At 42.0% G+C, this 16,412-nt stretch overlaps 1 protein-coding gene across 1 annotated transcript in view; it reads right to left on the bottom strand.

The window, feature by feature from the left end:
- TCP1 (t-complex 1) overlaps window positions 1-16,412 on the bottom strand; it is a 1,162,065-nt gene that overhangs the window by 50,630 nt on the left and 1,095,023 nt on the right. Inside the window, exon 13 of the mRNA XM_044075988.1 lies at window positions 4,190-4,353. Coding sequence (XP_043931923.1) covers window positions 4,190-4,353 — 164 coding nt within the window. The remainder of the gene's footprint in view (window positions 1-4,189; window positions 4,354-16,412) is intronic.

Below are 16,412 nucleotides of genomic sequence, written 5' to 3'. Positions count from 1 at the left end.
GGGAATCCCTCTCCCTCACCGAATAAGTGTATTTTGTGACAGACTCCATATGAGAGTCTAACTGTCTCCTCTTACACGGCCTCAAGGAACCTCCTCTGTGGGATGTTCAGTAGAAGTATCAAAAAAGGAGGGAAATTGCTTTAGAGACGTGTCTGGAGACTTCCCAGAAAAGGCTGTCCTTGTGGGATAGGTCTGATGGGCTCACAGCCCAGAATGAAAGATGGGTAGGATTCGAAACAAGAGAAGACTGTTCCTTGTGAAGAAAGAAAGCCCTTTCCACCACCTTGAAGGTTGAAGGACCAGGGAAAACCTCCCCCCCCATCCTTGGGGATGAACCCTCCACAGAGAGTAGGTCGGCCCCCACCCCCCGGATACAAGCTAAGAGGGGAGAACTAGATCAGAACTGTCCAGGGCAGAGGCTCCAAGAGGAAGGGACAGATCTGACAAAATTGGAGCTGAACCAAACTCCTCAGACCTGGCTCTGACTTCTCGGATCCGAGACCCGCTCTGATTAGTGTACTGGAGCAGAACTGGTCAGGGACACTGGAGTTGAGGAAGGTACTTTTCTCGGATCAGATGCTGAAACTCTCATGGACCTTGAATCGTGGGACTCGAGAAACCACTGGTTGGATTGGAGAAGGAGAGGCAATGGACTTAGCAGTTGCACTCATGGATCCAGGAGGGGATGGAGCTGGCAGGACCCACATCTGGATTTGAGCCCTGAGAAATTTCTGCATCATGCTATCCACATCTGCCTCTGACAAACTCCTTGAAGACCTGGAAGATGCTGTGGATGAGGGTCTACAGAATGTTTCTTCAGAGTCTGAAAAAATTGAGTGGGCAGAGAAGGAGAAACAGGTTTCAGTGCTTGCTCTGGAGTATGACTTCTATAAGTTGAACTGGTTTTCGGATCCAAAGACATAAGATCTGAAAAAGAAGTAGATGGCAAGGGGGAAATGACAACAGGAGCCGAAAGCTTTGGATCCGAGGAGGGCCCAAGAGGTTTCGGATCTGAGGTGGTCAGATCTGAACTTCTAATCATTTCCAGTGGCTCCAAAGAAGCCCTTGGGGACTTCTGAGGTAATGATCTCCTGACTTCTGAAGAAACTGATTTGGGTGTTTTGAGAGGGTTTACGCCCCAAAAGCAGGAAGCAACCCTTTTAAAATAAGTTTATGGTGCCTGTCCAAGAACACCCTGGGATTAAAGGTGGCACACATGGGACACGCAACGCCAAGATGATCTGGTCCTAGGCAATTACACACACTTCTTGTGGGCATCTGAGTTTGGGATCTTATCCTACAAGCAAGTGCACTGTTAAAGCCCATTGATTTCTCCGACAAGGGCAACAAGAAAACCACAGCGTAACCAATGAAGAAAGCTCACAACAAACAAAATATTAAATATGTTTTTTCTCTCTCTCAAACAATAGCCTAAGAAAAGAAAAGGGAAAGGAATACCATATATGGTACACTGAAAAATACCTAAAAAAGTAAGGAAAAGGGATGTACCAAGAATGGCACCAAGACTACTCAAACTGAGTAGAAGTCAAGAATAAAGACAGAAGAGATCCCAACACCAGCGAAAAACTTTAGCGGGAGGAACCAAAAAGAAAACTCTACAAGTTTTACGAAAAAAAAAAAGAAAGTTTACAAATAACCTAATTATTATAAGAAAGACTGCTTACTATGCTCGAGAGCAGAACCTACATCTATCCACGATGGCGGCAAATGAGATCTAAGGTGTTGGGGATGGAATACACATTATGGGTAGAGGGTGGAGCCTGAAGTCTAGTGTATGCAGCCAAGTCAGATCAGAGAATCGGATCTAAACCCATTGCTGAGGGAGACTGCAAAGGATTACAGATGTTAACAAAAGAAAAAAGTATTTTTTTTCCTTCCTTTACTAGCTTTACAGTTTTAAGATAAGCTTTAGTCAATAATGTAACAAGTTTCTAAATTTTAAAACTTCCTTTGTTCATTAATGCTTACTGTTAAATTAATTCAATATTCTGTTTACTGAGATAGTTGTGTTCTACACCTTGTAAAGGAGGATCAGCATAACAATGAAGCAGTTACTGAGGTAACACACAGTTAAAAAGCCACATTCAGTTGCCTTAGGACAGGTTTTTCTCTCTCTCTCTCTCTCATCATGTGCCTCCCTGACTGACACATGGTACCCTTTCCATGGTTGATCCCTACTGTTCCATCAAATGACATTCCTTGACCACCTCTGGATTTTACCTCTGCCAGGCAGGTCTTGGCTGGTAAATGGCAGAGACTGAGGGGCTAATCTGAACTATTGACGTTTGTTAGGGACATAAGCACACGAGCCCAAAGAAATATACAAACAATGCTGGTAGGGCTCCTATTTAAGAATTTTGAAAGCACTGATGTTGTTGGGTGGCTTTCTCTGGCATCAGATATAGCACTTCTCACATAAGGACTTAAAATAGAGGACATGCAAAGTATAAGCAGCAAGTCAATAACTTGCCAAAGACCCATTTACCAAAATTAGTGTTACCAAAACATCTCAAAAACCTTACATTATGCATCAGGCATCCTCAACATACTAACACACGAAACAATAGATAACAGCTGACTGCCCCAACTGCCAAAAATGTTTTTGATATTAAATATAAACTTAAAACATGGTAAAGTCAGAATGATCTAAGACCAAAATTCTAGAAATTTGAAATGTTTTTTCAGCATAGCAACTCCAAATCCTATTACTTGTTTTAACAGCAACGGCTCTTTTTTTTTTTGGGGGGGGTGTAATATTTACTGTAGTCTTCTGTTAGGTAAACTGAAGTAAATTTACATGAAACATTAAGATCATCCTGAAAAAAAAACAGATGGGCACTGAGGTGCTATGTATTATGTTCCCTTACTATGGAGCAAATATCCAGGGTATCTCTCTCAAGGGGCATCATCCTACTGAGGGACTTGCAACTAGGCAAACTTCATAAGACATGCTTCCTGAAGCTCCTTCCTCCAATATGTCTAGTGGTTGGTTATCAGTACAAACACATTAAACTCTTCAAAATGTTATAAGCTGCATACATTTAACAGTCAGTGCTCAATTACAAGAAGCCTTTTAAATATGGAAAATTAAGCAGTTGAGAGAATAAGAATGCTGGGCATTTCAGAATCATCAAAAACACTACATTATCTGACATTATGGAGTGTCAGAAGCACTTTTATTACAAATGTTATATGGCACGGGGGATATGGTCATCCCTTCCAAGAAAAATATGGCAGAATACTCGATTCCCCAAATCATTTTGAACAAAATTGTTACTTAATCTAGTTTTAATCTTTAAATTAACCCTGAACTTTGTATAACATAACTGACACTTGACATACACTAAAACGTTTATAGCCAGCACAACTCTAGGTCAAGCAAACAATTTTTTTTTAGTATTTTTTTAATAAACAGCAATGTATGACATTTTGGTTCAATATGCCTGCTGTGGAACTGGTATTTAATCAGTCATAAATATGGCAATGCATTACAATTTCTTGCCTCTGTCAAAACTGATCTTAAGGTAGGAACACTCTTTGTGCATTAGGATTGTGTGTGGACACGTGTGGGAAGGTATTTAAAGTTTTTAAACATTTTTTATTAACATAAGATTGGTTAATTCCGATGTTTTTATATGGAGCACTTTTAAATCCAACTTAACATTCTTATAGCTGTTATAATACTTGAATCTTTATAGTGCCATCTTGAAGCACTGTAACTCTAAATCAGGATATCACTTCAGAAGCATGCACTACCGCCTGCCCTGCAACAGATGAAACTGCTACCTCAAAAAAACACTAAAGGTAAATTGAAGACAGAAGGCACAAATTACCTTGCTCCCTAAGACATGCATGGGCAAGAAAATACTGTAGCTTTGGATTACTTTTACTTGGTAAAACTGTGGCAGAAAAAATGTGTTGCAATCCTTTGCAAGCTGCTTCTTAGCAAGGAAAATACAGATGACAGCACCACACAACAGAATGAGACCAAGATGAAAGTGAATAAATGTACCTTAGAAAGACTGGGATAACAGAGTTACATTACAACACAATCAAAAATACTCTATCCAATGAGGCCTTCATTAAAAACAACCCATACTTATGTTAAAACCATAAGCTTCTAAAATCATACAGGTTTATCACAAAATATGGGAGCCTGAAAACTTACCATTTCAGATTCCTTCTCTCGGGGTTAACCTGAGCCTCATTGTGGAAAGCCCGAAGTTTAGCCACCAAATCTGTGGAGTCCTGGGCAGCATTTACAGCCAAGGTCTTTGGAATGACTAAGAGAGATTTTGCAAATTCTGCAATGGCAAGCTGTTCACGTGAACCCTTGATATAGAAAAATAAATAAAATGAGTCTTACTGGTGATTTGTAAGCCCCTGATATTTTAATTTCAACTAAGCTGTTGCTTCTTTATAAATCTGCATTACAAATCCCAAGACCTAAAAACATTTTCTGAATTACAAAATAAACAGCTCAAACATTCAGTTAAAAAAATGATGACCAAAGTATAAATGATGCTCCTGTAGCAGTATACTGCAGCACAGACTGATAAGCACCATCATATAATGGAACTTCTTAAAAATATTCATGTTGGTACAGACCACTCCTTTTACACATCAGCACTCATGCAAACACCACAGTACATGCTACTTCTTTGGCAAAGAAGTCCCATGAAGCAAAGAATCCAAAAACAAATACAAACACACACAAAAGCACAAATGAATGCAAATTAAACTAAAGAAAAAAACAAATCCCGTGAAAACAGATGTGGAGAGGGAAAGATCCAACTGCTGCAGGAGCAATTCCTTTGATAAGTGTTACTTTAATTGTATTAACTCAAAATGTCTCCTACATCAAGAAAAGTACAGCTATGCAAGGTACTTAACACAGCATCATCTCTCTGGTGTCACTGCAACAAATCACAATATTTGGGTTTATCCACCATTCATTCTGTTGTAATTCATCTGGATGTTTCTAGCAGTGGATCTTCTTTGTGAGGGCTATTGCAAGTCTACACACGTCTGAATGTGCTGACAAAGGCACAAGCAAAGCCCCTACACAAGTGAAGCATTGTTTGTTGCTCTCTTCTGTCCTCTGAGCTACACTGCCTCCACAATATGTGCCTGTGATTGGCAAATACCAGTGGTGGTACTAGTAATACTTTTACAGAAATAAAATTTAACTAACACCTGTGAAGTCACAATCATTACAGAAACGGTACACATTCCCAAAAAGGGCAAGGAAGGAGGGAAGGAAGCTTTACTGTTGAAGTGCCATTATGTCAAGCATCAAACAACTGTATTAACTCCTTTTGGGGGACAGTCACTGCAGCAGTAATTCACATGCTGGAAGGTGGACAATTAAAAGATAGCTTGTAATACAGTCAAGATAAACAGTGCCCAGATTCTAACTTTTTCCAGCTTGGAAAGTTTGCGAGCATCAATACATATACATATAGCAGCTTCCAAAGTCTTGTACATTTCTGAAGATCGCTGATGAGATTGTGGTTGCTCTAAAAGTACTCCAAAATGGTTTCCTGAATTGATCACAGCAGAAAGTAATGTAGTGGGCTGGCTACTACTAAGAACTTGATTACTTACAGGAAAACCTCTTTCCATTTTTAACAAACAACTCACCTGCCTTTCTGAAGGTAAAACTAATGGTACAGTTTGCTAAGCTGCCAGTAAACACCAAGCAAGTGCAAGACGCACTGATTCATTCTGGTGGTTAGCATAAAAACTGGCAGCTGACCAGACTGGTACAGAGACTGTGGAAACCACCTTAGGCATAAAGGATGATTCTCAAAAAAAAAAAAAAAAAAAAAAAAAAAAACTTTCAATGGGGAAAATGTAGGGTGGTCTGCCATAATACCACAGAAACCATGCACAGTGATGCTGCAGAAACGAAGTGTTTTATGATAGGAACTTGATGTCTTTGTCAGTTGATTTAAGGGACATTAAAGTTTGCTTCAATATCAAACTACAGATCCCAGGGGAAAAAATGTGCCTTTCTGGGTACCTTAGGTGATTTTAAGGTGGACTTAACTAAAGTGGCTTTTACTTAAGGAAAAGGCCACTGTACAAGCTGACATGGCAGTCACGTAAACCTGAAAAAGGAATATGCTATTTTAAATGTTAAAAGTACAGTTGCTTATGTCCTACTTACCTATAACAGTAGATGTTAGGAAATGGCATTTGGGGACATCTGTCATGACACCTAGTATTGTCCAGGTTTCAAAAGCTCAGAATCCCCTTCCTTTCTTTTCCTATGGTGGCTGGATTACCTAAGCATATCCTGATGAGGAGACCTTCAGCTTTCACAGGAAATGAGTGTTAAGACCTTTCTGCTTCCATAAAGAAGTGGAAAAGACCTGAAGCCAGATTATTTAGCAAGTGTAAATCTGCAGCCAATCGCAATACCATAAAAAAACCAAACCCAACAACAACTGCATCAAACCAGTTAAAACTCATCTCATCTATGCTCAATATGGGGGGATGGCAGGAGGGTGCTGCCACTGAGGCAGTAAAGAATTCAAACATCTACTGTTACAGGCAAGTTTGGACTTTTGCAACAGTACAGTGTTCACCATTCCCACAGTCTCTGGCATTCTGGACAAATTACCAAAGCCTGCTTACCTGGGAAATGGAAGGATCCAGGAGCCCCTGGAAAATGGTCCTAGCAAAGCCTGCTCGGGACCTTGAAAATGCAACCAGTTTGTAGTGCTTCATGAAGGTATGAAGCGAAGACCAGACTGCTGCCACTAGAATGCTTCTGGAGTCCACTTCTTTCCAATATGTCATCAAAAAGGGTACAGCCCTAGTTGAGTGAGCCTTAACCTTGCCTGGAAGAGATTTACTGTGGTGGGAGTAAAGGAAAACAATAGCAGAGTAGAACCATCATGGAACAGTTTGCTTACAAACAGAATGACGTTTTGTAACACTCAGACAAGAGACAAACAGCTGTTCAGCATTCCTAAAGAGACTAATGACTTGATTCAAGGAAAATTCAGAAAACTTTAGGCATGAATGATGTATTAATGTATAACGCAACCATGAGTGCTTGCAATTCAGAGATTCACCTTGCAGACGGACAAGCAATGAGTAAAATGGTCTTGCAAGTAATGAACCATAAAATGGCCTGAGATGAGGTTTAAAGGGAGGATATTTCAAGAACAAAGTTAAGATCTCAGAGAACAGGAATTTGCTTTTGAGGGGGTCTCATGTGACACTCCCTTCATAAACTATTTGACCACAAAGAGAGTCTAAAGAAAGGGGGGTCCACAGAAAAACAAGCAGAGATGGCCAAAAGATGCACTTTGGTAGAAATATCTGACAAACTATTTCTAAGCAGCCAATACAAGTATTTCAAAATCAGAGGGGTCAAACTCCCTTCAGGATTAGCTAGGCATCACCTAGAAAACTTCTTTCACTTGTAAATCCAAGATTTTCTAGTTGCAGGTTTTCTTGCTTCCTTAAATATCTGCTGTGCATCCCCACAGAACAAGTGCCTGAAAGGTATTGAAATGCAATCAATCATTCAGGCTGTCATTTGCAATTCCTCTAAGATGGGGTGTACCATTTGCCCAGCTGCTGTGTGAGCAGATTCAGTGAGAAAGCTTATGGTAAATGCCCTTGGCCAATTCCATTAAAAGGGAGAACCAACTTTGTCTGGGCCAAATGGGGATTACCAAACTGACCTTTGGTAATTCTTTCAGAATCTTTAGACGTACATTGGAAATCACAGAAAAAGTTGGAAATGCATACAAGAACATTCTTGACCATGGGAATGATACAGCATCTGTCTTCCAATCAAGGCTGAAAGGACACTAACAGATCTAGAAGGACTCCCCACACCTGAACCAAGTCCTGGATGACCTCTACATGAGCATCCACTCATGATGGTCTGTCCAGGAACTGCTAAGTCCGTCACTGTGTTTTGCTCTGACAGAATGTATGACACCTGAAGATACTGAATGCTGTAAAGTCAACGTCCAGGCCATCACTGCCAGCTGTCTAAGACAGCATGACCTTATATCCCCTTATTATCAAATCTGTCTTCTGGAAGGAAAGTCATCCTTTTTACTGTCTATCCAACATCCTAGGGAAACAATTTGTTGAGACAGTGTGAAGAAGGATTTTAGAAGGTTCAATTTGAACAGCAGTGGGAGAAAAGGGTCTATATTACACATCCGAACGCTTAAATGTTCAAATCGGTAAAGATCGACCTTTAACGATTGAACATTCAAATGTCTGAATATGTAAGAAAATATTAAAAAAAGAAATAAAAAGGAAAGGGTTTAAGCAGGGGGCAAGTCCCCCACATCCCCCGCTACTTAAATATACCAACTCAGAAATCGCACTTCAGTGTGCTACAGTGCGGAAATGGGAAATTTCCCATTCCCTACACTGTAGCACGATCTTGGAGTTGGTATAGTTAAGTAGTGGGGGGTGCAGGGGGGCTTGCTCCCCTGCTTATACCTTTGAGTTTTTATTTTTTATTTTTATTCATATTTGAACATTTAAATGTTCGATCGTTAAAGGTTGCTCTTTAGCGATTCGAACATTTAAGCGTTCGAATATGTAATATAGACCTGGAGAAATGGCCACATCCCTCTTTTAAGGTCCCCAATCACTGGCATACAGAATCTGCACAAATCAGCAAGTCATCTAAATAAGGAAAAATGTGAATTCCTAGAGTTCTGCAAATGGCAACCACTGAGGTCTGACTCTCTGTAAACACTCTAGGTGTTGCAGACAGCTGAAAGGGTAATGCAGAAAACTGATGTTATAACACAGACACAGCAAATCTCAAACATTTCCTGAAATTGGGAGCAATAGGAATATGATAAGCGTCCATGAGAGCCAACATCACCATGAAACAGTGGTCTGGAAGAAACACTAAGACCATCTAAAAAGAGCGTATTTTGAATTTCAGAACTTTTACAAAGGTGTTTAAAATGCACAAATCTAGGACAGGTCTTCATGCTCCTTTTTTAGTACCAAAAAGATTCTGGAGTAAAATCCTTTGCCTTTGTGCATCACAGGCACTGATTCTAGGACCCTTACTTCCTATTATGTTATACAGCTCTGTCTGGTCTGGTAGGTATAAGGATCTCACCTGAAAGGAGGAAGATTTTCTACAAACTCAGACTTATTCTCAAGAACACGTGTGAGAAACTACTTGTGTCCATGCTGCGGGCTTGAGAGAGGTCCTGGGGGAAGAAGGAAGAGAAGGAAGGGCAGGAGGAGGAAGAGGTGCTCTCTGACACCACATAATCATTCCTTTGCAGGGGGTTGATCCTTTTTGGGGGAAATAAAACCTACCGTTTGCTTGGTTTTGAATAATTCTCCTGCAATTTCCTTTTGGATCCCTGACTTTTGTTTGGCTGACATTTTTTGTTTGTTCTGCCCCTTGAAGGAGGATGCCATGTTTGAGGAGAAGTTAGGTGCATGAAACATATTAGATACCCCGTGCATTAATTTGCCTTTATCATTCCACTGTTTGATAATCTGTGCAACACAGGGCCCGAACATCAATTCAGAACTTAATGGTGCATTCAAACGTTTGTCTTTTAAAAATCAAAGATTTAATTATGTAACCAAGCATACAGAACAATTGTGTAAGAACTTACCATGATGACAGATGTGCTTCTCTTCTCTGTTGCAGTAATCTTTACATGAAGGAGTTGCCTGCCCAGGCGACCCGACATTGGCCAGTATACCAACGTCTTTTACTACTATATGGTATGTAGTACGTCTCACGTAGGCAGCTAGCAGATGTAGATCATAAAAGTGATGTATGCACGCACCATCCTCAGAAATGAAGCCTCAGGCAGACAGACCGTTCAAGGAAGTGCGTCTCAGTGCATCCAAGAACTACAGGAAGTGGGGAAGGAGGGTGGGACAGAATACTGCATAGACAAGGATGACATATATCATTATGGTAAGGGAGAATACCAAAGCTCATGCAGAGAGGAAAGTGGAGTTAGATGAAGAATTTTCCAGGAAGCCATGAAGGATGGCCCTGGCAAAACCAGCCCTAGATCTGGAAATGGAATCCAGCTTGCAATGTTTGGTAAAGGTGTGGACAGAGGTCCAGGTAGCTGCTTCTAGGATACAATTGGTATCTAGTCCTTTGAGAAAGGCACCAGAAGAGGACACTGCTCTGGTAGAGTGAGGTTTGATTGAGCAGGGAGGTGTTTTGTCCATGGTAGGCATAGCAGAAGGTAATGGATTTGGAAATCCAGTTACAGATGGTCTGTTTGGACACAGGCAATCCCAGACCCCCTGGTGTTCAAAGAAAAACAGCTGTCGGATTTCCTAATGGGTCTTGTTTTGTGAAGGTAAAATCTGAGTTGTCTATGCACATCAACTGTGTGCAAGATCTTCTCACTATTGGTTTTGGGGAGAGGGGAAAAAGGTTGGTAAGTGAATAGCCTGATTTAAGGACAGCTCACCTCCCCCCCAAAAGGAGAGATATCTATACCAAACGATTGCAGCCCCCCAAACATCTCCAGCGCCCAAGTGAGAACTGCTCTCTCCAAAGCAAAAAACACAGCATCCATGGGACCTGATGGTGTCCCCGGCTGTGTGCTCCATGAACTCAATGAGGAATTAAACCCACAGCTAGGACAGCTGTTTAATCATAGTCTTACCTCTGGATACGTACCCAGGGAGTGGCGCACTGCAACTGTGGTACCACTTCACAAAGGTGGTGCCTCCACCGACCCTGGAAATTACCGGCCCATTAGCTTGACAAGCCTTATCTGCAAAGCCATGGAGAGGATCATAATGGACCTCATAAATAAAGACATAGGGAATTTGCAGACTTTGGATCCAACCCAGTTTGGCTTTGTCAAAGGCAGATCATGCCTTTTAAACTTGGTTGACTTTTTCAAACAGTCACCAAAGCCATTGATGAGGGAAAGGCAGTCCATACAGCCTACCTCGATCTGGCTAAGGCCTTCGATACAATACCCCACTCGGTATCATTGAAAAACTCATCAGCTTAAATGTCAACCTATACATCACAAGATGGGTTGCAAACTGGCTGAGTGACAGAACCCACAGGGTCAGAGTTGCTGGCGCCATGTCAGACTCAAAGCCTGTCACAAGTGGTGTCCCACAGGGCTCAGTCCTGGGCCCACTCTTGTTTGGCATCTACTTTTCCGAAGTACAAGCAAACACAGGAGGGTTATGGCTGACAAAGTTTGCAGATGACTGCAAACTGGGCGCCATAGTAGAAAACACATCTGACACAGATATCCTTCAGAAGGGTCCCACAGAAACGGATAACTGGTGCCAGAGCCACGGCCTAAAGTTAAATGCCAAAAAATGCATAGTCATACCCTTCGGGAAAAACAAGGTTACGCCTAGCTACCAAATAGGTGGCAATCCACTGAGCACAGAAGAAGTTATCAGGGACCTGGGGACCCAGGTTGATAGTAGTCTGTCATTCGACACCCATGTAGCTAGAGTGGTTAGGAAGACCTTCTACATTGCCCACCTTATCATGAAGGGATTCTCATCTAGATCAAGGGAGGTCATAGTCTCCCTTTACTCATCACTCATCAGACCAATGATGGAGTACAATGCCCCATTCGGAATGTATCTGACCCGACACTTGCAGCAGCTGGAGAGGCCACAAAAGTTCCTCACCAAAAGGATAAAGGGTCTCAAAAATCTGTCCTATGCTGCCCGACTGAAAGAACTCCAGCTCTATTCAGTCGCCACCGCTGCTCAGAGGTGACCTTTGCCTAACATACAAGGCCATGTCAAACCCAGATTTGATGAATATGCTTCACCTCAAAAATCTAGATCCATCAGAGCAAAAAGGGCCGGAGACTTAAACCTTAACACGGCTATTAATAGGACGTGCTGGAGGGATAGATTCATCACCCAAAGACTCCCTATGCTGTGGAACAAAATCCCGGTACATGTGAGGCAGAGCACCTCGCTGGCCTTGTTCAAGAGAAATCTTGACCAATGGATGGGAGATCGCAGATATACCCCAGGGATTACCTCAGTGTCACTGCTCGACAGAGGCACAGCAAAATAATGGGTATAGTTCCCCATACTAAAGGGGTGGCGTAAGCCACAAAACGATGGGCTAGGCTTGTAAATGCCCTCGGGCAGATAGCCTAGTATGAACCTATGAACCTATGATTGGTGAAAAGGGAAACCCTGTTTTTATGGAAGATCAAGAAAGGGGGGAGAAGCCATCAGGGCCTGGGGCTCAGAATCCCTTCTGGCAGAACTTATAGCTAGCAGCAGGACAGTTTTCCAGGTGCAGTGCTTTAAGGAGACGGAGCTGGCTTGAAGAGTGCGAGGATCAGTTTCTCTAGTACAAAGTTAAGATCCCAGAAAGGGGCCACAGGCCTCCTGGGAGGTCTAATGTGGAGGACACCTTTGAGGAACTGTTTGGCCTCAAATCTAGAAGTTAAAGGTGGTGAAAGAGGAAGACGCATGAAAATGGCTGACAGATGTGCTTTTACTGAAGAATAAGCCAAGCCAGAATTGAGCAACTCACACAGGTATGTCCGAATAGGGGTCCAAATGGAGAGATGAAAAGTCAGCAAGTAAAGGAGAGTAGTAGTGCTGAAACTGAAATCATCCTCAGGTCTTGGTGAGTACCGTCGCGAGGTGGACCCTGTTTTCACAAAAGTTCACCAAGGCGACACAGATATACAAACTGTATTTATATAGCACATATCATGGACAGAAGTAGGTCAAAAATTGACAGAGCTGGGTGCACAAGACCCAGTATAAAAAAAGTGCCCAGTCTTGGTATGCGCATTGTTGCCAGGACTGGAAAAAATGCCAGTCTAGAATCCTCAAAATATGGAAACATTCCTACGATGGGGCCAGGCCAAGTCAGGCCCAGAGGGAGGATTGCCCCCCTGTTGTAGAAGGAAGCAGCAGTCCACAAAAAATACAAAAACTGATAGGCCAAAGAAGAGCCATAAAGATGATAAGAGTGGAATATTGAGGATCAGAAAGAAATTGTGTATTGTTACTATTATTCAAAAAGCCTAGAATTTCTAGACACAAGATATACAAAACGATTGAGAGAAATTAGAGAAAAGAAAAATACTTCCGCAAGAAATACTGTCAGAAGCTTCAAATGAAAATTTGCGTTCATTAATACAAGATTTGTGAAAAACAGTATATAGCTCAAGAAACTTTGCTGTTTGGAAAAAGAAGCATCTGAGGAAGTGGGAAAATATAAACAAAACCTACAGATATTTGAAAAATATAAAAAAGAAATATGGACATGAGGGAAAAAAAAAAAAAAGAGACTTGATATGGTTCAATATTTATGCAAATGAGAAAGCCAAATTAATCACTGTAAAGTAGGCAGCCGCAAAGATATTTGAAGAGAAATAAAGGCAAAGGCATCTGGATATGGAAAATTTTACAATAAAAAAAAAAAAAAAAACAACATCACAAAGATGGAACGTAGAAAAGAAGATTAGTACAGCAGAAGTTAAAAAAATAGAAGGTGAAGTTAGAGTGCCTGCAAAGTGAAGGATTTGGTGTAGAAGGTCTAATAGAGGTTAAATCACAGCATGATAGAGCGAGTCCCCCAAAGAAAGGAGAAACAGGAAGATCAGGAAACGTATGAAGAAATATGGACATGGGAAAGAAAGATTTAATATGGTGTAATATTTATACAAAGGAGAAAGCAAAAAGTACAGTTGTGTACCTACCATAAATGTAGATGTTAGAGTGTATTCACTGTTGCAGTCATTACACTTGGGTTTATCCTGCTGGCAGGTGACCCGCAGTCGGCCCGAGTTCCAAAGTCTTGGTTCGGCGTCGGTTGCTGTCGCCTCTTCCCTGACGTCAGTGCGCCAGGGGTATAAAAGTTGCAACAGACACCATTTTCTTCAGTTTTTCTTGCCCCAGAGGTCAGGTGTCCCCAGATAGGAAGGCTGGAAAGATAAAATTATGCCAAAAAACATGCATATATTACTACAAACATTTCCTTCATCTACAAGCAAATACACCACATAGGTAGTATAGAGATGAGTACAGAAAGGTCCCAGCAATGAGAAAAGGGGGATGGTGGGTGGGTAACCTGGACTGCAACAGTGAATAAACTAACATCTAGATTTATGATAGGTACACAACTGTACTATGTTCATCGTGTTTCACTGTTGCAGTCATTACACTTGGGGTAGAATCTCAAAGCTGAGGTTGGGTGGCTGGGTCTAAATTGGATTTGGAGAGGCTACCAAGCCCTGCAGAACTGCAGTGGCAAAGCCCGCTCTGGATTTAGAGAGGTAAGTGGTAGTGCTTGGTGAAAGTGTGCACTGAGCTCCAGGTTGCAGCTTCTAAAATGTCTTTGGGTGGCACTCCTCTGAGGAAAGCTGCTGAAGTGGCTGCTGCTCTGGTAGAATGAGGCCTAATGCCCTTAGGCACTGATTTGCCATGTTGTGCATTAATGAAGCAGATGCAGTGTCCTATCCATTTCGAGATTGTCTGCTTTGTAATAGGCTTTCCTTGTGATCCTGCAGCATATGCTACAAACAGTTGCTCAGTTTTTCTGAAAGCTTTTGTTTTGTCCAAGTAGAATCGTAGCTATCTGTGTATATCCAAAGCGTGCAGAAGTCTCTCCCCTTTATTCTGGGGATTTGGGTAAAAAGTAGGTAAATGAATGGTTTGGTTTAAGGCCACATTGGAGACCACTTTTGGCATGAATGTTGGGTTTGTCTAAGAGAAACCCTGTCCTGATGAAAAATGAGGAAAGGTTCCACAGACATTAATGCCTGTGACTCTGAGACTCTTCTTGCTGAAGTTATTGCTAGGAGCAGTGCAGTTTTCCATGACAAGAATTTTAGATCAGCTGCACTGGCTGGTTCAAAAGGAGGTAGTGTGAGTTTTTCTAAAACAAAATTGAGGTCCCAAGTAGGTACTGGTGCTCTCCTTGGGGGTCTTGTATTTTTTGCCCCTCTGAGGTACTGTCGTAGTAGAGGATGTGAAAAAATAGGAGGTTCTGTATTGTAATGAGCTGAAATGGCAGAGGCATGGATTTTAATAGATGAGAAAGATGAGCCTATGTCCAGCATCTCAGTTAGGTATTGTAAAATCTGAGCTATATTAGGGATAAGTGGTTCGAGCCCTTGTGCCTGGTTCCAAGCACAGAATCTCTTCCATTTTTCTGCATAAGATTTCCTAGTGCTTGGGCCTCCTGGCCTCTAAAATGACATCCATAACAGCTTTAGAGAGAGGTGCAGTCTGAGTGGCTACATTATCTGCCATGCTGCCAGGTTTAAGGTTCTGAGTTGACTGTGCAGAATCTGACTGTTTTGTTGTGTCACAAGATGAGGAATTTGAGGTAGAAGCCAAGCTGGGCCTTGAGACAAACTCTTTAGGATTGGGTACCAGTGCTGGCGTTGCCAGTCTGGGGCAACCAGGATCATTTTTGGCCTTTGTCTGACTTTTAGTAGCACCTTGGTAAGAAGAGACATCGGAGGGAAGGCACAGACTGTCAGGCCTTCCCAGCTGAATGATAGAGCATCCACTTTCCATGCTTGAGAGTGACAAGTTCTTGTGCAAAATTTCTGTATTTGGTAATTGTGAGGGGAGGCAAAAAGACCTATGTCTGGGCGTCCCCATTTCCTTGTTATGCTGAACACTTGTGGATTTAGCTTCCATTCATGAGGATCCATGAGATTTCTGCTTAGTTCGTCTGCCAGTGTACTTTTTGTTCCTGGCAGGAATTGTGCCTGCAGATGTATTTGATAGGTCAGTGCTGTGTTCCACAAAGTCATGGCTTGTCTGCATAGGGGGTAGGAATGTGTGCCCCCCTGATTGTTTATGCACCACATAACTGTGATATTGTCCGTCTTTATTAATAGTTGTCCTGGATGTATTAGGTCCTTGAAAGCTGTCAGGGCATTCTGTACAGCTAGCATCTCTTTTTGATTGATGTGAAGATACATTTGTTCCTTGGGCCACGTGCCCTGAATACATTTTCCTGCCATATGTGCCCCCCAGGCATAATCCGATGCATCTGTTATTGTCTGCCTGGCAGGGGGTAAGGTGAAAGGCTGCCCCTTGTTGTGGTGACAGGCCTGGGACCACCATCGAAACTCCTGTTGTAGGCAGGGAATTAAAGTTATGATAGTCTCCAGGCTGTGACAATGCTGAGTCCAAACACTTTTTAGATACCATTGTAGTTTCTTCATACGCAGTTTTGCATATGGAATTAGTAGAATGCAGGATGCCAAAAAGCCAAGGGCCTGCAGAATTTTTCTTGCAGGGAACTGGGTTTTTGTTGCCATCATTTGAAAGTAATGAGTCAGTTGCCTTTTTGTCTGTCTGGCGTGAGATAAGCCATCTGGGCAGTTGTATTTAAGCTTGCACCCAGGAATATTATC

Source organism: Protopterus annectens, chromosome 1.part0 (genome assembly GCF_019279795.1).
Source record: "Protopterus annectens isolate FY-2018-M chromosome 1.part0, PAN1.0, whole genome shotgun sequence".
NCBI lineage: Eukaryota > Metazoa > Chordata > Ceratodontiformes > Protopteridae > Protopterus > Protopterus annectens.
Note: the sequence above shows the minus strand (reverse complement) of the source record. Positions and strands in the feature narration are given on the sequence as shown.